The sequence below is a fragment of the Lutjanus erythropterus genome, chromosome 15, assembly GCF_056507025.1.
Source record: "Lutjanus erythropterus isolate fLutEry1 chromosome 15, fLutEry1.hap2, whole genome shotgun sequence".
Classification (NCBI taxonomy): Eukaryota; Metazoa; Chordata; class Actinopteri; order Lutjaniformes; family Lutjanidae; genus Lutjanus; species Lutjanus erythropterus.
This window is the reverse complement of record NC_139331.1, coordinates 9,249,339-9,276,809: the sequence shown is the minus strand read 5'-3', so window position 1 is coordinate 9,276,809 and position 27,471 is coordinate 9,249,339. Positions and strand designations below refer to the sequence as shown.

At 38.2% G+C, this 27,471-nt stretch overlaps 2 protein-coding genes across 3 annotated transcripts; one reads left to right on the top strand and one right to left on the bottom strand.

Moving 5' to 3' along the window:
• The first annotated feature begins 545 nt into the window (after positions 1 to 545).
• Positions 546 to 18,105, top strand: stmn4 (stathmin-like 4). Of its 2 annotated transcripts, none has more exons than XM_084737560.1 (6): positions 546 to 672; positions 9,191 to 9,253; positions 9,584 to 9,679; positions 10,713 to 10,918; positions 14,023 to 14,214; positions 16,508 to 18,105. In XM_084737560.1, the coding sequence occupies exons 2-6, from the start codon at positions 9,241 to 9,243 to the stop codon at positions 16,565 to 16,567; spliced, it is 567 nt and encodes a 188-aa protein (XP_084593686.1). In that variant the 5' UTR covers positions 546 to 672; positions 9,191 to 9,240; the 3' UTR covers positions 16,568 to 18,105. The 2 variants fall into 2 exon arrangements, with proteins under 2 accessions (XP_084593686.1, XP_084593687.1); XM_084737561.1 differs by having other exon boundaries at positions 613 to 749.
• A 1,289-nt stretch (positions 18,106 to 19,394) lies between these two features.
• Positions 19,395 to 24,041, bottom strand: il17a/f3 (interleukin 17a/f3). The gene is made up of 4 exons (XM_084737449.1): positions 23,932 to 24,041; positions 21,923 to 22,128; positions 21,375 to 21,518; positions 19,395 to 20,172 (listed from the first exon to the last, which is right to left on the bottom strand). Exons 1-4 carry the CDS (start codon positions 23,938 to 23,940, stop codon positions 20,052 to 20,054), a joined length of 480 nt encoding a protein of 159 aa, XP_084593575.1. The 5' UTR covers positions 23,941 to 24,041; the 3' UTR covers positions 19,395 to 20,051.
• Between the last annotated feature and the right edge of the window lie 3,430 nt (positions 24,042 to 27,471).

The following is a 27,471-nucleotide window of genomic DNA, read 5'->3' as shown; positions in this document are numbered from 1 at the left end:
AACAGTAATACTTAGTATGATGAACTGCATGTGCTTCACACTGCAAAAGGTTTTCTTCTTGTTCTTATTTTTTTTTTACAGTTTTACACTGAAGATCTAAATAATTTAGTGTCTTGCGTGCTTCCTGGCTGGGCCCCCTGCTGTGATGCACACACACACACACACACACACACACACACACACACACACACACACACACACACACACACACACACACACACACACACACACACACGCATACAAAGATAGACTACCAATCTTCACCAATTTGTCTCACTACTTCACTAAATTCTCCCCCATACATTGTATACATACACGTAAATGTATACACACACATACACACACACACACACACACACACACACACACAAACACACACGATCCCACTCTCCTGCGCCATATAATAAAACAGTGATTCTGCCACCCACCCTGCAGTACAACACAAAGAGCTGACGACCCTCCCCCGATCCTTCCTCTCCCCTCTCATTGGCTGTGAGGCCTGGATGCTGGCAGCGTCTCAGACCAATAAGACGTCTCCAAGGTGATGTCATGGAGGCAGCGTTGATGCTGTTGCTGATGCTGTTGCCCGGCGCCTGTATCCGTGCAGCCAGACGGGGGTAACCGTAGTCACCGGTCCACCATCAGAAGCAGAGAAGACAGGGACAGAGGGGGGTGAGTCTGCAAGACACACACAGATCAGCATCTCTGCACACATCAGCATCTCTCCTGTGTCACTTTGGGCTCTGAAGGTTGAGTTTTATTCTATATATGAAGGCTACCTCTGTGCGTGCGTGTGTGTGTGTGAGGGAGTGTATTGGTAGGGTGTAGTGGGGCGAGGGTGGGTGAGCATGTGATGATGCAGTGGTTCCTGCTGACAGCAGAGGGGAGGAAAAGGGAGAGAACTCGGTGTACCCTCAAACTGTACGGTGTGTAACCTGTGTCATTTATTATTGATCCTCCATATGTGCACATGCAGCTTTGTGTCTGCTATTAAGACGGAGAGAGAGTGGGAGAGGAAAATGAGGGGGTTTCTAGGTGTATATGTGGCAAAAAGGTGCATGTGTGTGTATGTGTAAGTGTGTGTGTTCGACAGAGCAGGAAAAATTGTGACAAATACTTTACAAAACTTCCTATTTGTCTTATAATTTTTGGCTGGTTTCGAACCTCCAAAGTGTCTTATCATTAGTGTTGATTTCATTTTGAGGTCTCCCATGTTCCAGGTTTAGTGTTGTGTGCGTAGTGCCTTTTTAAATGCAGGTGGAAAGTAAAAAAAACACACAGAAGGGAAAACAGCAGTTAACAAAAGCAATATTTTTACCTGAACCTGTAAAACCAACCAACTGAGTCAAAATGGCTCATAAAAATGTCAGCTGTAGATGGGTGTTGTGGGCTAAATTTGACAAATGTTCTCTTGATGTGTCGGTCATACTGAATGAGAACTTTAGTGTGAAGTTATACTTGCTCCTCCTATAAGAAATCAAAATATAACACAGAATATTATTAGAAGTAAGAAGAGGTGTCTTCTTCAGGATTAGTGTAAATGTCACATTCATAATATTCTGTTTATTATTAATGCAAGAATATGAAAATATATAGAAATAGCACATCAGATACTGTACTCATGGAAAAAAATCACCTTTTCAGTTCTTTTGGAAACCTTGTTCCCCTAGAGCACTGAAGGTGTCAGTGCAATGTACTGTGCTGTATTTGAAAAATAAATGTGAGATACACACTTTCAGAAAACGTGTTGTCTGTTCCAGCAAAAAGACTGCCAGAACTGCAGATGGTAAAAATAATCCTAACCCTAACAAATGAAATGAAATGAATTTTTCTTTTTAAATTTGTATGAATTTGAAATATTTAGCAGTGAGTCATTTTTCCATAACTGGATAGTTTTGCAGAAATTATGTGGTTGATTAAGAAGAAGAAGAAGAAGAAGAAGAAAAAGATGATGAAAGACAAAAAACTTTTTGTCCCACCCCTTTTTGTATTGTGCTCCAGTCTAACTTAAGACATGAATACGTCACTTTTGCAGGTCACCCATCAACATCTTTTAACCATTTTCAGTTTTCTTTTTTGTCAACACAGATGAGCCCAACACCTACCTAAAGTACAGGCGACAGGAAAGGAGAAAGCTGACCAAGGTACCATCCTAAGTTAGCTTATACTGGCAAAATGCTAGCTAACTACCCAGTGAACAATTCAGGTAGTTTGATTAGATAGTTAGAGCACAGAAAAAAAAGGGACAGGACTTACAAATGTTCAATTTGTACAAAAAAAAAAAGAAATAAAAAGAAGACAAACAATTATTTTACATTTCACAGGAGCTATATGCCAGACAGCCTAGACATACCATGTTAATTTGTGAGCTTTCCACTCTTTATGCAACATTTAAAGAGTGACAAAATAGACATGAGTATGCACAATAAGACAAATCAGTCACAGTGTGTTTTATTATTTTAAAGTTGTACTGGACTTTTTATGTGCACACAAAGGCTTAGTTCTCTTGAATTTTGTTCATAAATGTGTGAGTCAGCAATTCTCCTTTGCCAAGACAATCCGTCCACCTAACAGGTGTAGCATATAGAGATGCTGATTACACAGCATGGTTATTGCACAACTGTGTCTTGGACTGGTCACAATGAAAGGACACTTGAAAATGTACCTTTTATCTTGAAAAAAAGACATTTAGGCACTAAACTATGCTCATTTCACATAGGGCCACAGATACCGATGGCAAGGTCAAGACACACCCTACCCTGCCTCTGATTGGCTAGTACTCATTGCCTTTGACGGTTGGATTGGTTAGGTTTAGGCATGGAGAGTGATTGGTTAAAGTTCAGGGAAGATTACCAGTGTATGCCTTTTTTTTTTTTTGCTTCAACTGATGAAAAATGGGAGCGAAAACTAGTGGTGCATTTATATTTTTGTTTGTTGGTAGATTTTTAAAGCCTGAAAACAGTACAAAGAGGAGGTGCAAAAGTCCAGTTTTCTGTCAGACCACTAGAATTACATTTTGCTGAAAAGTTATAATGGACTTTTTGCCCAGTGACGCCAAAAGTAAACTGCCTACCCAAGCTTTAATATGCAAACTCATGCAATTATTACCTGTTCAGAAAACCATTATGTTAGCCAAATTTTAAGAGAACATAAAGGAAAAATATTACTTTCTGCAGACGTGGGGACATAGTGATCTTCTGGGACAAAATTTGCATAAATATCATAAATTGATATAATGAAAAACCTCGCTTTGATATAACTGTCAGCATATTTCCCATCAGCGTGACCCAAATGTTCCCCGTGTGTACCAAGACCTTTATAAGTTGCTCTCTCTCCCTCTCTCTGTATTGACACCAAATGGAGCTCTCTTACTCCTGCAGGAAGTAGAGCATTGATCTGCAACCTGGGTGGTTTCAAGAGATGAGAAGCAGCTGTGAGTGTGTGTGTGTGTGTGTGTGTGTGTGTGTGTGTGTGTGCATTCCAACAGTGTAGCAGAGCATTTACATGTACTGCCTGATTAGTACGCATTAGTATGTGTGCTGCAACTGCGTATTGCAAGGCATCTGCACATATATGTTGCATGTGTCTATATGTGCACAAGTGTGTGACCTTGTGTGTGTCTGTCCCACCGGGAACCATGTCAGGTGAGCGCGTGCTCTGCACTTTAATGAAACATCTCTCCTTCTCTCTGTCACTGGTTGTCTCATTAGTACACTTCTCTTATTCTCTGGAGATCATTTCTCTTGACGCAACTCACATGCTGAAAGTCTGCAGCTTAAAATGAATACTAGATAGATAGATAGATAGATAGATAGATAGATAGATAGATAGAAACACCAATCAGTGTCTGCAAAAAGTCGTTTCCTAGCTGCCTCATTTACAGGAAACATTATTAGGTTAGCTAGCTAGTTAGCTTAGCTTTTGGTCCAAGTTTAAATGAATTTTTTAACATTCTGGTAAATGTGCTAGCAAATAAACAGTGTTGAGGAGTAGCAATGTAACATAGCCTGCTTATTTAAACCCAAACTACAATCTTTTCTGAAACCTAACCACGTAGTGTTTGTGCCTAACCCTAACCAAGTAGTTTAGTAGTTTAACCAAGGTCTGCCACACCTGTCAGTGGACATGTTGTATGTCGTCATTGACAATCAACCTGGGCGCCGTTTCCCAGAGCCTTCGTAGCGGTACGTGCGTCCTAAGTTGTATTTTAAGGTCTCCCTTAAGGTTACGGGCTGTTTCCCAGAGTTGGGACAACCTTAAGGGAGACCTTAAAATACAACTTACGACGCACGTACCGCTATGAAGGCTCTGGGAAATGGGGCCCTGATCTGTTGTATGTTCAGCTACTTACAAAATCATTTTAGTGATGTTTTGAGTATGTTTTTCCAATAAGGTACTGGGGTAGCGCTGTTGGGCTGGAGCCAGGAGATGCTTAGCTTAACTTAGTATAAAGACTGAAAGCATGTTTTATCTTTTTTTTTTTGGCAAACAACAGCCAGGAATAGTTACTTTGATAAACCGTTGTTCATCAAGAAATACTTACAGCTTCTAACTCTCCTGGAAGCAAAGAGGCATATTTTCCTAAATGTCCATGGCTTCGTTTAATCTATCTTGGCTGTCTTGGGTGCTGTGGTCATGAATTAAAAACTACATTTTGAGAGCTTTAAATGCGCATTCTGTAGATTTAGTTTTTCTCTGACCAGTTTCGTTTTTGCTGTGAGGTTTTCTCTACCTTACAAAATTATGCCTCCTGTATGTTTTGGACAACTGCCAAAAGAACAATACGTACAAAGTTTAGTGTTTCTGTCTTGAGGCTGGCAAGTATTTACCAGTGTATATTCCTGTTGACTGCTGTGCTGTTCGGATGATCATCTATGTAGAGCACTATTTTAGCTAATGAAGGGGAGGTAGTTCAGAGCAGGTGGGACATTTTCTGGCAGATACGTCCCATCACAGATGTTTGATCAAATTAGGCCCACATCAGGCACCTGAAGTGTGGAAATCGAGCCTTCATTTTCTCTCCTAGATTTACTCCTCAGACTGTTTTCCTCCTGATTCTGATTCCACATGATGTGAGTGTTTATGATAGTAGATCCCACAATTAGGCTAATAAAGCCAAACTTAATTAGTGTGTGCACTCAGCTGTGAAAAGGTCAGCGAACTGTGCAGGGCGCTGCTGAATTCTCACATGATAAAACTCCACAATTAGCCGACCACATGAGTTTAAGTATTGTAGACCTTTGAGTATTTGTTGATACGATTATTAACCCTGAGCAGCAATTATTTAGAAAGTTCTGTCCAGAAAAGGGCTCAAACCCACAACTGCTGCAGAGGACTCACAGCCAAGCACTGATAAAGCTGAATACTTACTTGTTATAATGATACGTATTCCTTGAACTAAACAGAAATAAGAGATTGAGGGTGAGAAAAATTACCTTGCTACCTAACTATAACTATTTATTTTCCCAGCTTCTTTTTTAGATTTGAAGGTTTCAAAAGTCTGTACACAGTAAAAACTAAAAAGAAAGCAAATATCAGGCCAACTTACTTCAATAGATCTTTGAATTTTGAGCCCTACTCAAACTCTTGTTATGAAAAAGTTTTACCAACTAATAATCTTTTGTTGAGATAATTTATGTTTATTCTTTAGATAAACTTGAATCTTTAAGTTTTACAAACCTGCCAAAAATTGTAATTCACAAAATATTGAACTCATTGACAAAAAAAAGCAAATAGCGGTTAATAATTTAATATTTTCAATATTCAGTCAATATTTTCAACCACTGAATTTTCAAGCACCCAAATAATGATAAATCAGGTTCACAGCTCACTGTGAATAACTTTTGAAATACAAAGACTCAAATTGAACTAAAAAAGAAAAGTAGATTATCTTAACTAAGAATATAGGTCAAAATGTAAAGGGACAGTCCACCCCAAAATCAAAAATAGATAGAAAGAAAGTAGTTCCAGTAGGTTCTACCATAGAAAGAAAGTAGTTCCTACATGAAACTGCTCATAACAAGGTCTGTGGATTATCTTGAGTAACTTGGGTCATGGTTTCTGGAAAGAGAGACTGCTGCTCAGTTTTTCAAATATATTTTCTTGGCACTTCTAGCATCACAAGCTGAGTGCCATTTAGTCACATTATATTGGAGAGAAGACAGATACCTCTACAACAGATAACTCCAAAACTCTGCAAGTCACACCAAATCAATAGATGTATAAATAACACTGCAGGCCAGTGGAAAAATGTCTAAGTTTGATTTTGGGGGAAACTGTGTCTTTAAGAGTTTGATTCAAAACTCAAAAGGCAGTGAAGGCAGTTTTAACAACTTTTTTTTTTTTTTTTACAGTGTATAGAATGATGAGTTCAGTGTTAATGAGGCCATATGACAGACAGACAGACAGACAGACAGACAGACAGACAGACAGACAGACAGGGTGATAGCAGGTGGTGGAATCTCTGGTGACAGATTTCTTCTTGCTGTCTCTTAGTGCAGTCCAGTTTGATTCAATTGTTATTTGAAATCTAAATTTAATACAATCATTCTTTTATTTCATCCCCTCCTCAGTCTAATATCAGTGAGTATTATTTGATGTGATTAACGGGCCACAGTCAGCATCACAGAGACATATTTGCTTCGATCACAACAAGCATTGCTTCACAGCACTGTTAAAAGGTTTTGTTCAGCAGGTGGTGAAACCGGCTGGTGTCACGGTTGATGCCTCGCTTTGTTATTTATACCTTCCTCTTCTTCTTCTTCCTCTCTTGCATCTTCTCAAAGATATACAGCTGCCTCTCCCACTTGTGACACAGCTGTGATTCACTGCAACACAGAAGGAAAAAAACAACAAGGATTTCAAGATGTGTTTTGCTATTTATTACTTCTCGGGTGTTTGAGCTTCACTTTGGAGGATGCGATGTATGTGCAGATTTTGACACTGAAGGTGTTAAATTTGTGATTTAAATTGTATCCATGTGAGCAGGATTTTGTGACATCACAAAGAGTTCGGTAGCTTATCATGGTCCAGTGTGCATTTTGCACAACTGTGATGTAGAAACTTGAAACTTCCATTGCATCTATTGAAGGGCTGCTTCAACCAGTGATTATCCTAGTCGACTAGTAGTTTAAGATATTAATTTAATAATTGAAATATATATTTTTGGAGCCCGAATGAGATGCATGTTAAATGCTAACTGCAAGAGAGTGTCAAAAACAAAGCAGCAAGCAGACTGAGCATTTTGTTAATTTATTTAAACACACTATAACCTCCATCCATCGTCTGTAACTGTTTATCCTGAAGGGTCACGGGGGATGGAGTCTATCCCAGCTGACATTGGGCGAAAGGCAGGGTACACCTTGGACAAGTCGCCAGTTCATCTCAGGACTGACACACAGAGACAAACAACCACTCACACTCACATTCACACCTACGAGCTATTTAGAGTTATCAATTAACCTATTTTGCTGCATGTCTTTGGACACTTTAACCTCCCCACGACCCATCAGGATAAGTGGTTATAGACAGTGGATGGATGGGCACTATAACCTCCCACAAACCTGGCTGTTCAAAACGCAGAGTTAACTAACTTCCAACTTCATAAAAACAAATAATTGCGGACTTATCAATATGATGGATGACGTATACTTACAAATGAACTCGCTTCAAAATTGCTCTTCAACTGCTTCACGCCTCTTGTCCCTGCCTGAACTAGTCACATCTTCATCGTTCATCTTCATTTGTGCATAAAAACACCAGTAACTCGAAAAAAAAGAAGTAAAAGTTTTCTTGGCTGAGGTGGGAACTTTGGTGTGTACAAGCAAAATGTGACAAAGTGCTAGAAACTTCCACTCCATTGGCAAAACTAAAAATGTTGCAGACAGAAACTTTCTCAAATTAATACATGACACAAACATAAATGTCATATTTCCATTCTTGGACATGGTTCGACATGATTTCAAGTTAAATTTGCCAGGGCTTGATACTCATAGTCCTGTCGTCGCATGAGCGGTAGAAAATACGTTTGAGAAGAACAGACATTTTCATTTCTGTCATCGACGAAACTAATTTACTCCACTTCTTTACTGAAGCACAGTAGCTGAGGTACTTGTACTTAAATAGCAAAAAGTTTCTGATTGATTACATTTTGTCATTACATAACCTAAATTTAAAACAATATCAAACAGCAGTTAACTCAAAATAAATAAATAAATGTAACAATTTCTCTGTCCATTTACAGCCGACATCAACAAAAAGCTGTGCGCACATTTTGGCAACAGAAGTAGTGGTCCGCCCTCGTCATCCAGACAAATTATCAAGCTGCAAATGTTGAATTAAACATTTTACCAGCACTACAATCACCAAAATGTCTGGTTGTTACACATATAATATGTCAGAATCGATATTCCACTGGTCAGTTTAGGTTGTTCAGAATTCTGACAGAATTCTGGATTTATCCATGAGAGAAGGAGATGTTTTTTTGTGTGGAAAAACCACATCAGACACAAATTTGTGTTCATATACATCCTACAGAAATGTCTGCCGGGGATCTTTAAGCCTGTTCTCTGTGAGTTGTCCAGTGGCATTGTAAAGAAAGAGTGGACATCACAAATCACAGATCAATGGGAAATCAATGATAAACAAGAATGCAATTTCCTGCTGAAGGAGCTTTAAAGCACTTACATGTTCACTTTGTTTGCTGAAGTCTCCTTTTTAAAGAGGGATGGACCGTTTTTGTTCACATGTGAACAAGATGATGATGTATGATGAGATCAAAATGTCATTTTACATTGTGTGTGTGTGTATGTGTGTGTGTGTGTGTGTGTGTGTGATGATGATGATGATGTCTTTATAAATGTACTTTCTTGTTTACTCCCCAGTTTGATTTTCCCAGCCTGCTGAGGGACTCAAACTGAGTAAACTATCCTTGGCCAGAATCATGCTGTATTTTGGCCCATATTTATTCTCTGATTCAGAGCTATTCTCTCATTGGTTGAATTAAACCTTAATGGGAGGTGCTTACACAAGCGCTCTGCAGCTTGCGGTCTTGTTAAATCTCTCTTGAGCCAATGCTTCTCACGTTCGTTATATGACCTTTGAAGCTGCATCATTCAGTCCTTCTCCTCTGTCTGTCCCTCTGTCTGTCCCTCTGTCTGTCCTTCTGTCTCTGCATGTCTCTCCCTGACAGACTGAGAAGGATCTTCAGCATCCCTGGAGAGTTACATACGCAGTGAGAAGATGACTCTGGCAGGTAAATGCTGCCACAGCAGAAAGTCGTACACCTCACAGCTCCCCTTTCCTTTACTGTACACACTGCGTATTATTCCACAGTGGGAACAACCACATATCCTGTCATTATTATGACTGTTATAATAACATAATGACAATGATGAGTCATTGCCACTGAAAAGGAGACTTACATCATCAGTCCTTGAATGCTTGTTCATTATTGAGTTAGAGTCAACACAATGTCAAGTATAACAGAACAAGCGTGTGTGTGTGTGTGTGTGTGTGTGTGTGTGTGTGTGTGTGTGTGTGTGTGTGTGTGTGTGTGTGTTTGTGTGTGTGTGTGTGTCCACAGCCTATAAAGAGAAGGTGAAAGAGCTCCCCCTGGTGTCTCTGTTCTGTTCCTGCCTGAACCCACAGACTGCAGAAAAACCAACATACAAGGCAGAAGGTAAAAATAAACTACTTTCACACACACACTGGGGAGAAATATGCTGTATGATGGCCAATATAGACACTAGGCATTCTGGGAAATGTAGGAATTGAAGCAGGGACACGTAGAAGGAATGTAAAAGAAATAACACAAAAACACACAATGCACTAAAAATCTTATATTGATGATGATGTGATTCACTATGAAACTAAATAATTTGTTTTAACTTAAAATAAATGTGACCAGGCTGCTTTTTTTACCAACTAAAAATGTTTTGTTGAGATATTTTATTTTATTTCTTTAGATAAACTCAAATCTTTGCGTTTTAGAGGAAATCGTACTTCAAAAATTAATTTTCAAGTACCTAGATAATGAAAAATCAGGTTTGTGAAAAACTTTTGAAATACTATTTTTTTAAGTTTCTAAAACTGTGAGATTCAAGTTTATCTAAGAGAAATAAATTACCCCAACAAAGGATTATAAGCTGGCAAAACTTTGTTTAGTTTATGTCAGACCATTTGGGTTTGATTCTAAACTCTAGTGAAGGCAGTTGTCTTGAAATTATTAGTTCTCTCAACTTGTTTTTACAGTGTACTAACCTTCGTCATGGTTCACGAACAACCATGACTTATCTTTAACTCTAATGGAGACACACAGCAAGTTTTCACATTGTGTTTTTTTTTTAAAATATTAAAAAGAAAGTTCTTGGAAGAGTTTTAACTCTCAAATAGTGCATGCTGGGAAGCCTGCAAATATGCAGATCATGTTTCTTTACAAACTTAATTTTATGAGTCAACTGAAATATGTATAGTGCATTCATTCAAGTCAAAAGACTTCATGTATTTAAGTTTACTAAACTTAAAATTTTTAGTATTCATCCTTACAACACTTCAGAGCTCTTAAAAACAGATTCTCCTGACTTAAACTTGTATATTTACATGAAGTCAATCAGAAAATATTTGTTGATTCCACTTAATTTCTGTATGATTTCTTTTCTTAAAAATTCATCGTAAGCAAATCATCTCAACATGGCCACAATCCCACTCCACAGATGCGGTGGACCTGGGCTGGTGCGTCATCAAAGACGTGGAGGTGATTGAGCTGAACAAGCGGGCATCGGGCCAGGCCTTCGAGGTCATCCTCAAGCCCCCGTCCTTTGATGGCGTGCCAGACCTCAACACCTCCATGCCGCAGCGCCGCGACCCATCCCTGGAGGAGATCCAAAAGAAGCTGGAGGCTGCCGAGGAGAGGCGGAAGGTGAGGGGAGAGGGGCTGGAGGTTGGGGTTTTTCGCATCAACACAAGAAACGCAACTGGACAGGCCCGAACCCTACAGCTGTAACCCTAACCTGAGCTATTTGTAGCTCATTCAGGCATTGTCAAACATCTGACAACGCTCTTTGTGGGCAGCGTGATTTATCAACTCAGGAGGAAAAAGGGTGGAAATGGATAAAAGGAAAGAGGGAGGGAGTGTTGAGTTGAGTTGATAGAAAGGAAGGGAGGAAACACAAGCGGAGGGAGGATGGAAAGATAAAAAGAGCCACATGAAAGTACAAGGGTAATCATGCAAGGACACACTCACAATGGCTCATATTCATCAAACAGAGAGGACGGTGGAGAGAGGGGGAGGAAGAGAGAGGGGAAAGGTGAGAGGAGAGAAATTATAGCTGCAACAGAGAATGTGTGCTGCAACAGAACGGTCACAAGACAGCTGCAACATCACAGGTTTCATTTGTGCCTTAAAGGCACAGGAAACTTCATTTCTCAATCTGCTTCTTATTATATGTTCTACATGAAAGCACTTTTTCTACTCAAAACTTTTTTAGTCCTGTCACATTTCTGTTTTTCTCTGCACCATTTTCACTGGTTTGAAGTGGGCGGGGCTTAGCCTGAAAAAATGTGATGTCATGCAGCATTCAGTAGCATTTCAATCAGATTTTGAAGACAGTTGGTGGTTTGTTTGGTCGCTGACAATCAATTGGATAAAATCACACCAGTATAATCCTGGTAGCGCAGATATGGGGCTTTTCCACCGGCACTGTTGGCTGTGCCGAGTCAAACCATGCTGTGCTGATTTGCATTTGCCACGTCTGAGATCGACCTACACTGGTGTGGGAGCAAAGTGAGCCTGACCCACCTATAAGCTTATCTTGCGAGCTAACTGGATTCGCGAGATCCTGAGATTTTGTGGTCACGCAAGAATCCTTCTTGCCACATTTCAAGTTATCTGTTTGTGACCAGAGGTGGCGCATCCACAGGAGGACTACTGGCAGCTATGGGTGTGGTTTTAGGTGCGCTGACAGTGACAAGCATCCAGAGAAATGACTCATCTCAAACACACAATGGCAGCTCCCGATGATGTTAGAATAGATACTGTGATAGCATCAGTTATATCAGAATTGGAGAGTATTTCTTCATTGAACAAAGAGCAAAGAATGGCACTGAAGGCTTTTATTGCTGGAGAAAATGTTTTCGCTCTTCTTCTGACCGGCTTCGGTTTGGAGAATTGATCTGATTAGTTGAAGTTAGCCCGTGTTAGACATGACAGATGGTTCATCCAATGACCCGGAAAGTGTTTTTTTTAAAAGTGCTTGTCCTTTTCCAAACAGTTTCTGTGAACGGCTTCCCAGATGGTTCTGTGCAACAAACCATCTGACATGTCAGGTTACCTATAGGTGGGCTGCGTCTCATGGACCGTGGCCAGCCTGTGACGACCCACTTTTCTCAACAAGCGAGTGTTGTGATGCCAAATTCATGCCCAAAACTATGGACTGGGAGATTGATAGATAGAGCTGTCAGTCCAATTTGACCTGTGTGTCTTCCTTGTCCAAGTGGATCAATGGCCCAATACAGTGGCCAGATAATGCTTATTCAGACATCTATACATACTGTATTTGAATCACTGGGTAGCGTTAGGCTAAGTGTTGTCTGTTGATAGCAAAGTGTTTGATCCAGGCTATTTAGTTGGAGACAACATGTTTGTCTTGTTTTCTGATGCCTGTACTCCAGCAGCTTCCCACTCAAGCCAGTTATCCATCAGTACTAACTGTCACCAGCATCATTTAGCTATTCACCACACTGACAGTTTATATTCATGCATCTTATGTGCTTCACATCTCAATGTTAAAGCTTTTGTTATTAAAACAGTTGTTTCGAGTTTGTTATTCAGCATAATTTAAAAGGAAGAGCTATGTTCCTTTCAAAATTCTTTGTTTCCATTTAGTTTTTGTAATTCAATACTTATTCATGTAAAAACTGTTGGATGGAAACAATTATGCTGAGAGTTCCTTCATAATTCATAGTTATTGTATTATGTTTATTGCATTTTCTTGTTCTCTTACCACAACAAAACCTTCAGCCAATCTAGTAGTTTCTAACTTTATGATGATGATAATGCCGGTCTGGTCTACTAGCTGAGTTTTATGTTGTTAAACTCTTGATAAATGATACCTAAAGATCTTTTTAAAGGTCCAGTGTGTTAGACATAAGGGAATCTATTGGCAGAATATGGCAGGAAGTGATCATAAGTGGATTTCATCATTGTGCAATGCCTGAAAATGAGAAGTACTGTCTTAAAATGAGTCCTTTATAACTACAGAGGACACAGGTCTTCTTCCATGGAGACCGCCATGTTGCACCAGCATGTTTCCACAGTAGCTCAGAATAGATAAACCAAATACTGGCTCCTGATAGGCCCTTTCACATTTTTGATGACATTCCTGGCCACCATAGTTTCACCTATACATTTGGAAGGGGAGGGTGAGGCGAGCAGAATTCAGTTGTGATTGTGCTTAAATCAGGCATCAATATTTAATTATGTTTTCAGGGGCTTTAAATATTATAATGTCTACTTTCTGAATCTGTTGTGTAGTAATTCAAACACACAAATGCAAAACAATTATGGTTAGCTGTGGAGAATGCTCAGCAGGCAGTAATGTAAATTACTTACTATTTCTTGAGGCTGTGATTTCAGCTACTGCAAACTCATACAAATGGCACCATCCCAGAGGACACACTCACTCACTCACACACACACACACACACACACACACACACACACACACACACACACACACACACACACACACACACACTGTATCCCCTGTACCTTTAAAGGGATAGTCTGGCTTTTCACAGGAAAACAGCGCTGCAGAATCACCCAAACCATTTAAGTGAATGGTCACCAGTTTTCAAATACAACCTTCTCTTAATGGTGTCAGGTGTCCAGGTGTCCTCTGTTCCCTAATACATAGTGCTTAAGATGTCCAAGGTTGCAGTTAATATTGTCTTTTATCATTAGCAGTGTAATAAAGGTGAAAACTGCTGGTTGATTGACCTTCAGTGCTCTCTATCGCCCTCTAGTGCCAGGAGGCTGAGCTGCTGAAGCACCTGGCGGAGAAGAGGGAGCACGAGCGCGAGGTGATCCAGAAGGCCTTCGAGGAGAACAACAATTTCATCAAGCACGCCAAGGAGAAGCTGGAGCAGAAGATGGAGGCCAACAAGGAGAACAGGGAGGCCCTGCTGGCCGCCATGCTGGAGAGGCTGCAGGAGAAGGTACGGCCTACTTTCTAACCTCTGTACAGAGCTTTAATAAAGGATTCCAGGGAGAGTTCACTCCAAAATCAAAAAAATATATTTTTCCCCTGGCTTGTAGTGCCATTTATTCATCTATTATGTTTGAATGTAAGTTGCAATATAATGGAACTAAATGGCCCTCAGCCATCATGTGGGAACTTCTTTCTTTCATTTAGAAAGAAAGTAGATGGATTATCTTGAGTAACCATCTCCATGGCTGATAACTCCATAACTCTGCAACTCACACCAAAACAGTATAGATAGTTATATAGCACCATAAGCCAGAGGAAAATATGTATTTCTGATTTGTGGGTGAACTGTCCCTTTAAGAAAAATCCACAAAAAAACATTACTGGAAATGTACCTTTCATATCCATTTTGTTATTTCTTTTTCCCAGGCATAACTGACCATACAATGATGGATTTTAAACATTTTACATTCTAAAATTTCAACACGTCAGGTTTTGAAATGGAAACAGCGTGGGCTTCTGTCTGGACATCATAAAGACACACATATCAAGTTTCCACCAGCAGTTTTGCAATTTTATCCTTGCCTAGAAGCTCTTTTTTTAGCACCACTGTTGTTAGTGTTATTTCCAGCTACATGCATTGTATTCTGTAACCCAGTCCATATTCCTAGGAGCTGAACCTGTTTCAGGGCCCCTTTTTTGGAAAAACACATCCATCCTGAACATTTTGAGTGCAGAAAGTCATATTTTTCCTGCAAGGCCCAAACCACTTTATCAGTGGTAAATCGCATATTTTCATTTTCACACTTATATTTCTCAGTGACTATAGAACAAGTCAGGATCAGAACAAGTCATGATCAAATCTAACCAGCATGCATTGTGCAGCAATCGCCGCTGATGGATTCTGCACAGGCCTGGCTCATCTCGAACGCACCCAAGAGCAGATCCAAAGTCATGTGACCTTCATTGTTATCTATAGGCAGGTGACTTTCATTGTCATGGTAACAAAAATAAACGTGGTTCACGTTGTGAAACTGTCACAGTTTGGTTAGCTTTAGGCAACAAAATAACTCGGTTTGCTTGGAAAAAATAGTTTGGGTTGAAATAAGCATGTTAAGTGAGTCATGTGACGCAGGTGAAGCAAATCATGTGATGCATGTCACCAGACAAAGGTAGCATTATGTAACTTAAAGCTTAAAATAATGTTAGATTTTCACACAGGCCTCCTGGGAGAAATGCCTGTGTTTGCTCTTTAGAATATGTTATTTGACTCTTTTTCTTGGGAAGTCAGGGTTGTCAAAATTTCATGTATCACCTGCACAACATTGGACTTAGGTGTTTGCATTGAAACAGTTTTTCACAGATTTGTACACAGACTGAGTAGAATGGACTGGATAGAAGACAAAACAATAAGTTAATTAATCAGTTTTAGAGGAGTTTTGTGAACTTTGGAGAGAACCATGCTGTGTGTTTACAGTCCTTATGCTAAACCAGGCTAATTTCCTCTCATATCAGTCCTCTCATCTAACTCCCAGCAGAGAGTTTCCCAAAATCTTTGTTGTTTTATTCTTTGTTGCTGTTGTTGTTTTGTGTGTCGCTGTTAAAGGATCAGTTTGACATTTTCTGAAATACACTTAATCACTCTCTTACTCAGATTTACATGAGTAGGTTGGCACCGCTTTCATATTTGTTCACCACCCACCAGCTAACATAGCTTAGCATGAAGACTGATGAAACAGCTACCCTGGCTCTGTCCAAATTAAAAAGTTATGTCTTGTTTGCCCAATCTTTACAAGAAAGCACAAAAACTGTATTTGTACTCTTTCTTTGGTTGAACCAGTTTCCATGCAACCAGCAGGAGGTCTCAGCCAAGAAACAGTCCAGCACATAAAACAGCAAATCGTCATTTTTACAGCTTCGGCTACATATTTACCGTACAGACATGAGAGTAGTATTGATCTAACACAAAAGCAAATGAGAATATTTTACAAAGTGTCAAACTTTTCCTTTAACCAGCAGCGTTTTTACTGAGACCTAAAATTCAATATTTTCTCGAGTGCAAATGAGGCAAGCCTTCTGTATCATAAACTGGGCTTGCATTTCTATTTTAACATTGTTCACAAGCTTGATCAGTCATGATGAATATTACATGAGGTGGAAAAGAGGTTTTAGTTCTCCCCGCTCTCTATCATTCCCCTGTTAAAATCTTTATGAACTGTTGCTGAGTCGTCCTCCATTAATGCTAATATATTCATGAATGCTAATGACTCTGATGTTGCTATGTCTCTGTGTTTGTCTGGCAGGACAAACACGCAGAGGAAGTGAGGAAGAACAAGGAGATGAAGGAGGAAGCCTGCCGGTAGATGAGTGGCGCCGGGGAAGAAGATGAAGGGAGAGAGGAAGAGCAGGAAATGAAAACAGTGCAGGAAAAAAAAAAGAACTCAAAAGCAACTGGTACAAAGGGAAAAGGAGTTTTCATATTTGATGTATGCTGTAACGATTCTGAACAAGCTGTACAAAGTTTAGCCAAGTCTTGATGTTGAAATTCAAAAAGAAATCTTGTTCTTTTTTTTTTTTCTAAAGGAAAGTGGGTGGGGGTGGGGGGTGGGGTGGCAACAAAACAAACAATTAAAAATTTTAAAAGAGGGGCAACCATGGTTGTTTGTCAGGAATGAAAGCTGCATCAAAGCAGGAGGTAAAAATTTAAATCACAGCTCTCTCATTTCTTCATTCTGTTTCTTCAGTTGGAAAGCAGGACATTATAACTGCCTGTACAATAAAAATAAACAGTTTGTTTTAACTTTAAAAAGTTAGTGTCGGGGCGGCCTTCAAATGTTAAGTTGCCTGAATTTGAAAAGATGAGCTGAAGCAATTTTGTAATGATTCAAAACACATAGACTTTCCTAATCAAACATACCTGATATTAATCCAGCTCTACTTGAGAACAGATGTTCAAGAAGAATAAGAAAAGTTAAATAAACAACCACTCCAATTTAATTTAATGAGTTGATTTAAGTTCTGCAGTGTTCTGAAAATAAATACTACAAATTTTAGGTTTGATTAACTTGAATAAATAAAGCTCCTGTATTTACATTAAGTTAATGAGAAAAGATTAGTTGATTCCACTCCTGTGTGATTTTTTACAGTGTTCAGTCAATAAGGACAATATGACTGCCTGAACTGGAAAACTAAACAATTCTTTTTAACTTAAAAAAGTTAGTGTCCAGGCTGCCTCAAAAATTTAAGTTGACTGGCATTGAAATGAAAAAAGTGAAGCAATTTTCTACAGATTTAAAACAAACATTCATAATAAAACAAACCTGATATTAATTCAGTTGCACTTGAATGCACAGCCCTTCAAACTAAAGAGTAATGAGTTGATTGGACTTTCAAGTCAAAAGTGAGAAGAACTCATGTTTGAAAGTTCTGAAGTGTTTTGAAGTGAAATTTTAAGTTTAATTAACTTGAATAAATAAAACTTAATTAATGAGAAAAGATTAGTTGATTCCACTAAATTCCTGTGATTTTTTTTTACAGTGCAGGAAAATAGGAAATTATAACTGCCTGCATGATATTTTGCAGTGTTAACTGAGCTGTGTTTTTCCTCAGAAATCATTGCTGGATGCCACCAATTTGGCAGCAACGCAACCAATTAGACAGTTTCTTTCCAATAAGACAGTAACTGTGGAGTGGGGAGCTGTAATCTAAATTGTTACCTCGTTAAAAATGAAAAACGGCATGATGTGCTTTAAAAACTGGACACACAGATGTAGTTTGTAGTCAGTCACAACCTAAACTAAGAGTCCCAGCCTTCTGTAGTCTTTGATTTACAGGATAACTCCCAGTCAGTACACGTAAACACAACTTAAAACACAAGCCTCTGCTGTTTCCGAAATAAAAATTAAAATTGATTTCCCAGGATCCACTGCTCACATGCTAATCCTCCGCTGCACCGTATTCGGGATTGTTCGGTCTGTCTGGGGACGTGTGCTCAACTGTGGTTTCTGAATATAAAATGAAGCCTCAGGCTTTTGGTTCTACAGTGCTCTGGGGGGTAAAAGAAAGACGCTCTGCTGTATTCTGCCACTTTCAGGCTCTTTGTGAAACTTTAACTGTAGTGTAGTTGTAGATCAGTGACATGCATTTGAGTCTCTTAGATTTAGAGCACTGATTGCACTCTTATTTCTTTAAGCACAACTCAAAAGCACATATGCATACATGAAGGACGGTGAATATATACGGTACAAACAACAATAACATCACAAAGAGGCAAAGCAGTTCAGAATTTGGACGTAATTGGTTTTGAAAGATGATGAGTTAGCTTTGGCATGTGTCACTGTGCTCTGATTGTCAGTTTATGATTTTCAAAGGGAATTTCAACCCAAAAGAGTCGACAGAAAGATGAAATTTGCTCGAGTTGTTGAGTCATACTGACTTGATTGAAATGTCTAAAATATTTGCACTGTAACGATGGGGGAGTCGTACTGTAACATGGGGTTTGTACTTGCTGTAACTGTGTGTCGCTGTATATCTTCAAGGCTGGATTGATTGTATCTATTTGGCATGGTCAGTAAAAAAGAGCTTGACTGAACTCACGCTTGTCCTCTTCATTTCTCGTTTGCTGATTGAGGCGTAATTTTCACTGGGTATGAGAAGTAAGAACATGTCCCCTTCACTGTCGTAGTTTCAGGTCGATTCGAATGAACGTAACAAGCTGCAGGAGGCACATGACCTTTTTGCCCTCAGTCCTGCCTCTCAGATTACATAATTTATAGTCCTTTTTGACAGCAACAATTTTGTCAAGACATAGATATAAATAATAATACATACTTAAAAACATAATAAATAAATCAATACAAACAGACGTATTACTAATGATTTTAATTGAGGTGCTGTTCAGGTGAAACAGACTCAGGGTGCTATTGATAGTGTGTAGTATTTTGTATCAATATGACTAGTGCAAAAAAGGTCTTGGTTGAGTTTGGGGAGTACACACCCTGAAATACATACCTACAGAGAGTTTTTCTTATATTGTTATATTGATTTTAAGTGGACTGTACACAAAGGTCCCTATATACGAATATTTCTCTCAGCTCAGTCACAACCATGAAACTTTAGCATGATTTAAAGTTCAATACAGGACGCAAATTAATTACTATATATCCTATTAGTCATTACATGCAAATTTCCCAACATAAAGAAACAAATTTGACATCAAAGTTGGGATAAAAACTTTAATAAAGCGCTTTGATTTTGTTTACAATAAAATAAGAATGGGTTTGTTATAAAATGTGAAAAAAAAACACCTTGAAACATTGGAGAAATAAAATAAGACAAAATATACAAACATACACCCACACCAAAAATAATGTTACCATATATAGTATATATTTCAAACAACATCCCTCTCTCAACAATAATAATAATAATAATAATAATAATAATAATAATAATAATAATAATAATAATAATAATAATAAAATTAATAATAATGTACTACACAAATCAGCTGTGGTGTCTGACAAATGTTTGTCAGACACTGTACCTTTTCCTCTGAGTTTAAGACTTTAAAGCCGCATTAACCAGTTTTTCACCACCAGGGGGCAGAAAGAAACCCCACACTATCAGTGTATCAACAACATTGATGTCACATTGCATGTCTTTGTAAAATACATTTTGCCAGAGCTTTTGTTGGTCTTCTTGGTATCTAGGCTACTGTAGCTGGCGAGCTAATAGCTAACACTCTATCAAGCCAGGGACATGTTAGCAAAACAGTCAAGTTTAAGTTAAAAAAAAAAAAAGTACAGCATACTGGATGAGTTGCTAACATCTGAGGTCTTGTGTGTGTTACTGCTGTGGTATGACAGTGGGCCTCACACAAGTACAGCCCACCGTGATCTCCTCCATCGCCAGTCGGAAGTCATACTCGTTCCTCGCCTTCTTCTTCTTCTTCTTCTTCTTCGGGACTCTGGAGTGGGAGGGGACAATAAGCGAGGGCTGAACACACACAGATGATGTCATTATGAGATTATAGAGTGAAATGAAATCAGTTTGGAGCGTGGTGGGTGTGACTAGATCGAACAGGGAAGAAACAAATCTCAGAGTAATCTAATTCAGTGAGTTTCCATTCAGTTCAGTACAATGAATGTATCTGTTAAGACAGATGTTGCATTTATTGTGGTTCCCGGCCTTTTCCAACCCCTTTTTAATCATTGATTAAATTGACGACCCCAAACTAAGTGACATCATTTTGTGAATATTTCATATTATCTTTAATGCATAATAATATCAATACAGAACAACTGACAGACTGTACAATTAAACCAAATAATGACCACAATCACTGCAGAAAGTCTGTGATAAACAAGCAACTTACATGAAGGTTGAGCAGATTATTGCATCTGACATTTGTTTTTTCTGAAACTTTTTATACAATTCTGTCTTCTGCGTTTTTTATTACAATCATATATACTGAAAAGTCTTCTTTTTTGAATAATATTTCACTGTGACACTTGGCCGCTCTATTAGCTCTTTGGTTGTTTAAACTGTGTAGTCTTCTCATAAGTTTATACGTTTATGGAGATATAAGATATAACTTTAAGACATATGTTTATATCTTCAATAAGAATTCAAACTTTATACAATTTTGTCTCAATTTTCCCCAAAAATGAATGAATGCTGGAAGTGTGTGAGTGTGTGTGTGTTTGTATTCAACACTGTAGTCTCATTCAGACAGAAAACTGCCATCACTGTCTTTGACATTAATATTTCCAAATGTATGAAGGTTGTTTTTTGTTTTTGTTTTTTAAATCCTGCATACCTGGTGGAAAACAGTAAATCTATACCTCTTTTGTTCTGGTAGGCAAACATAAAAATCTAGCTATAACAACTGATTTTTGAAACAGTATCGTGTCTTTCACACTATTAGTTTACACTTCTCGGTGATGCCTGCCCTATCAGGTTGTTTTCATTAGGAAATGACTCAAGTTAAGAAAAATAAAAGCTCTCCAAATTACATTATGTGTTCATTGTTATGTTGACTCCTGACCAGCTTCTAAGAATTTACTGTATTTTTATAAGCGTGCACAGAGGAGAAATTATAGCAGTGAAACAAAAGCAGAGACAAAAACTGCATCATTTGCTGCTTTTCCAAAGACTGTGGTGTCTCACCTGTGGAGGACCAGGACCTGGTAGTAGATGGGTTTAGCCTCCAGCGCTAAATCCTCTCCTCCGTCCTGCAGGCTCAGACAGCCGGAGGTCAGGCACTGAGCATTAGAGATCCGCTGAGGCAAGCGAGACGTCACACAGGAGTCTCTGAGGAGGGAGGGAAAAAAAAACATTTATAATCTGGATTTCAGGCTTTTAGACAGGGTTGCACTAAATTAAGATCAAATCAGAGGTTAGCAAAGCCACGTTTAAAATTAGTAAATCCACATTCAAAATTAAGCCAAGCTCAGTTGCACAATTAAAAACTAATATCTGCTCAGTAGAAGTTTAGTGATGTAGACAAAAACTAGAGAGATTAAAGTAAAGAAATAAATAACATAAATTAAAGTGCTGTTGGGATCTAGTGATGATTTGATCGAGTTTAAAACTAACATGGCCTAAAAGTTCAAAACTGAAAACTAAATAACCAAATGTGTCAAACTGTTTTTGTTTTTTTGACACCACCTGTGTAAAGTAACATTAAAGGCCCTCAGACTTCAGCGATGCCTCACCTGTACGTCCACGGAGACAGAGACATGTTGGCGATGCTTGGGCTAGACGTGCTGGCGATCTGAGGCTGCATCGAAGGATCCAGGACCAGTCTCACTGTCGTGCCCGGCCGTCCAGTTCCCTTGCCCAACTTCACCTTGACCGCCTGGGCCCTCTTGGTGGCGTGCGACAGCGCGACCAGGCCCAGCACCAACAAAACTCTCAACACCTAAACACCACACAGACTTTCTAAGTGCTTTTTAAGTTATGAGCATGAAAAACACACAGCATCTAAAGAGAAACTCCAAGGAGGATGGACAAGAGTGGTCTAAAAGAAAAGTTTACTTTTACTCCTTTTTGTTTGGTTGAAAGTCGACTTAATCAATTAATGTGTGAATCTGAATGACATCACAAATATACAAAACTTTTTAATTCAGCAATTACTTTAAATCATTAGGCACTATAAACATCATAAAACATGAAGGGTTTGTTCATGCATTTATTTGTCTTAAGTACTCTCTTAGACTGGGTTGCACGAACAACAATTTAATCTAAGATAAATTCTAATCAGAATTTGGCAAAAACATTTTTAAAATGAGTTAATGAACATTTTAAAATTAAGCAGAGCTCTGCTGCACAATGTAAAACTAATCTCAGTTCACCACATCTGGGTTTAGTGATGTAAACTAAAATTAAATAGAGTTGAATCAATATGGAGATGCTTGCTTAACCAACTTTAAATAGATAAATATTTACATAACATAAAGTATTAGTGTGGTGTTGGGACTCACTAACTATAAAGTAAGGGGAAAACTGTTAACTTCAGCTGCTCTATATTCATTAACAAAATGTAGTAAAAGTAATACGTTTTTCTTTTTTAAAGTTATGCTGTAGGAAAAAGTTATATTGTTTGCTATGACTGAAAGGTTTTTAAAAAGTGATGTTGCTGTTTTAAAAGTTACACTTCCTCAAGTGTAAGTTAATAGTTAATACCGGACCACATTTTTGTGTGCAACAGAATAAAGTGTAATCTAGGCTTAGAGTAAAAACTAAATTGAGGTTTAAAGAGAAGTTTACATTTAATCTTTCTTAGGCTTAAGCTAGTTTAAAAGTTTGGTGCAACATAATATAAAGTTTAAGGATGGTTTAATCAGGTTTAGAACTAATCTTTGTTGGTGCGATCCCAGCTAAAAGGCAGCTCTGGTGTTTGTTTCAATGACTTGATTTGGTGAAGAGTATCATCCTGTAATGGTTTTGTAAATTACAGTAGAGTTGCAGAGATTCTTTAGTCATGGTGGTAGAAGACATCCTAAACTGGCCGGTCGAGTCAGATGATCGTGCCTGCTGCTGATGTACACTTCTCAGTCAGAAAAGTACAGTGGTTTCCTGTCACTTAAGACATTCTTGAACAATTAAGTGCTAATCTGGAGTATTTTTAGTTCTTTCTTAGCTACAGATGACCAAATGACTGAACAGTAGTCGAGGTATGACAGAACTAAAGCTTGAATCACTTGGTCCAGAGTGTTTGATGTTACATACCTCAAACATTTCCTGGTAACAGCAATGCTCTTTCTGATTTTAGTTGTATCATCAATATGTTCTGTCCACATAAATGTAGCAGCCAAAATAATTAAGTAGCTTAGTCTTTTTAAGTGTTCTAATCTCAATACTCAGTATTTCTGTCAGCTCTACATGTGGTAATGCCGTCCTCTACATAGTTGAATCATCCGCGTACATAAGCATTCTTGCTTTATGTAATACTGACGGGAATTGATTTGTAAATATATAGAGGACCTAAACAACTACCTGAGGAAGGCCACATTGCATCTCTTTGCTATCAGGAAAGTTACCATTAAAGATATCATTGATTTTTTGACAAATTGGCAAAAGGTTTCAGATATCTTAAATTTGTCTCTCTGTTTTGAGACCTGCAGCATTAAACGCAGAGTCAAAAGTCATGCAATCAGTACAAATCACAAAACTAATCTCGCGATCATCGAAAGTTAGAGATAAGCACAGCAGCCAAACTCACCAGCTGCATGACTGTGTCGTCTCGGCTGCAGACCCAAGTCAAACTGCGAAGTGCTGCGCTGCTGTGCTGTTGTCTCTGCAGTGTCTGTATTTATATCCAGGCAGTCTGTGTTTGTGTGTGTTGGCAAGATCTGTGGCGCTTTTCCGCTATGACTCTCACTGATTTTAGAGATACATATGTCGATCTGTAAACATGATTGGCTAACGTTTTGTCTCTTTGTGGTCAGCATTTCTTTCTCTGTCCACACCCATTTACATCCACCTGTGTGTGTTTGTTTCTCGCTGTCTTCTATTCTGTTATGACAGTATATAGCAACATACATTTCAGACATACAAAGAGAAGAACATATATATAACTTATACTGATCTTTTGTACTTTCTTTGAATGTTCTCTTCATGCATTATACTTTTACTTCACCCCAAGTCGGCCCAAGTACATAGAAAAAGCAGTAATTCCCCTGTGTGAATGTGAAAAGTCAGCAGACACCTTTCAAAAGGTGTGAAAATGTTATCCCATAGATCTTTTTCATGTGGTTCTGAAAACGGCACATATCTTATTACTTTTACTGCAAAAAGATGTCTTCGAACTAAAAGAAAAAAACACCTGTGTCGAAATCTGCAACTCAAGCTGGAAATTTTATACCAGCGCCTGCATGTGTGTGTTTGTGCGTGCATACCTCAACACACCTGGAGCTTGTCTGCAGCTAATCTTACATACTACTGGACCAATCAGCCAATTTTTTTTTTTTACATTTGTGACTCTATGCTGAAGGACCTCTCTGATTCACAATTTTTTGAAAAACCTTAAAAAAAATGTTTCTGCCTCCACAATGGCAACAGTCATGGCCAGAGGCATTACAATTGCAGGTCATCCCATTCCTGTGAATGCAATATCATAGGGGGTTGGGGGGCTTCATGACATGAGGAATAAAATGTTATTAATATCATGAAGATTGGTTACAGATTCTGTGTGATTCTGCTATGAAGTGCAGAGTCCCAGCAGCAGCTGTGTAATTCATTTTAAAGATGTTTCAGAAGGTAAGAATGTCATTAAGCTGCAGGAGCTTACAAATTCATTTTAGCTATTTCTTCATCACAAGTTCATCCTGCAGTGGTGGCTGCACTTTGTGTCATCAGTTCACAACAAGTCGAATGACATCAATAATCCATTATTTATGATGACAATAATACTGTAATATATTTCACAAAAAAGAAACAGGCCATTTTAATAACTAAAAGCAGGAATTATAGCCTACAAAACAGATTTGATTGGAATATTTTCATAAATTCATATGTTGTTCATTATTTATTACTGTAACATTTAATTTTAGGGACAAGATTTGGGATTCAGGACAACAGTTTTTATTTGGGACTGCCCTGATTTTTTTACAACATGTGGTCAACTTAGCTCATAAGAATGCCTTGAGGGAACTGCTTCAAAGTTCGTGCCAAACAAATTACCACTTGGACTGAAGGATGAACTGCTCACCATTAGTTAACTTATCTTAACTAAGCGCTGCTCATTGATACCCTCATGATGACAAAATGTCACACAAATGTCTAATAGGATACTAGCTGTGCTGGAGAGTAACAACTTACATCTAAATAGTTACATGTAATTAAATTACAAACCAAATGCAATTCATAGTGGTTACTGAGAAAAAAAAATGTAATTAAATTACAGTTACTAACCAAAATGTTGGTGATTACAAAGGGCAAAACATCCAAATATTCTTTTTGGGAGAGATCTGTACTCTATTAAATAACCTCTTCCAGATTGCAATGTCTTTTCAAAAAGTCTGACTGAGATTTCAGCTTAAAATCGATGTAAAGAAGAACCCATTTCTGAAAGCAAATAGTATAATCCATCTATTGACTTCAGAGAACCTCCTAACAGTGAAGACTATTAGCATTTTTTTGTGACATTTGTGACATTATTACATTGTGACGTTAGCCTGAAGGGGATCATGTGTTTGGTCACATGTGCATGATATTAGTATCATACAAAAATGAAATGACCTAAGGCTTTGATTGGTCCCAACTATGTTATGTTTGCTTGAAGGGGTCCTAAGTTTGGCTAAATTTTTATGAGGGAAAAACTGGCATGACCATTTTCAAAGGCTGTTAACGTTTGGTTACAAAATGTTACATGGTTTATGGGCTAGCTAAAAAAGTTAACAAAATATTACGATATTATAGCTAGCTAGAAAGTTTACCAAACTGCACTGTTTGGTAGCTAGCTAAAAAGTAAAACAAACGAGATGACCTAAGGTTTGGTAGCTTGAAGGGGTTTAAATAACACCAGGTTAGGAAAGGAAGGAAAAAGTTGGCATGGCCATTTTCAATGAAATCCCTCAACCTGTTATTTCAAGATATGTGGATGACAGTCAGTTCTATGGGTAGCCAAAGGTTAAACTGATAAGTTTGGACTTATTGTCCCATTTATTGTTTTCCTTACAGTCAGCCAAACCCAGGATGCATGGTTCCAATACTAATACACTTTTCTAAGCAGTTCTTTGCTGTAAGAAAACACAACACTTTACAAAAATATTTTGACTGGTTGTCGCCGGCGGTTGTGGGGACATTGCAGTAGGTGCTTCGCCATCTTTTGCCTTGCAGAGATGTGCACTCAGTGCAGTCTTGCAGTTTTGAACAGCCCCAACTTTGATTGTTGCTTAATTTGAGTCTTATGAAACACATTACTAGTGAATACTCCTACACACTGCCTTCCCACACACAACAATGTAGGTCAAGGAAATGCCTGACCTGAAATTCTTGGGTTCTGGTAATAAATCAGAAAACCTCACATCAAATGAGTAAAGAGTGACTAACTAGAGCACAGCTGTACTGAATGTAGAGTAAAGAGAGATGGTGTCAGATGATGTTCAAGCAGTTTGACACCATTAAAATACAACATGTTCCTCTTAGATACTGCAGACAAATAGATGCAAGAAATGAAACGAACAAGATCACTGATCATATTTAGACATTTGAACCGGAGTTTTAATGAAGCCATGCTTCAACTGTCTGCAAAAGTCCTTTTGGGACTGTTCTACTTTTTGTAAAACACCCATTCTTCTTTAAAATGTATTAATACCAACACTGTAATTCCACATTTTTTCTGAAAATGCATTCTTTAAGGATTTGTATATATTAATTATATGTAATTTATAAAATGTTTTGGTTTGCTTTACTTTTTTTTTTAATTCTAAACTTGCCAGGAAACACCGTTGTCCCAGACAAGAATTCATTCACAAAGTCAAACTATTTAAAGATGTCTTAAAGGCCTTCAAAATCTAAAACTAATAGCTATAACATAGGTATAAACACATTTGTTTTATAAGAGATTTTTCTATGAAAATAATGTCCCTTTAAATTTGTGTCCCACATTTCTGTTAGCTATGTCAGGTTTTTACAAGAACATAATTTATTCAGGTATGAAAAGAGTTAGCTATGGACCCCTATCTCACTCACATTTTGCATTTTTTGACAAATTCATTAAATAATATTGCTATCAGATGTATCTCAATCATAACATGTC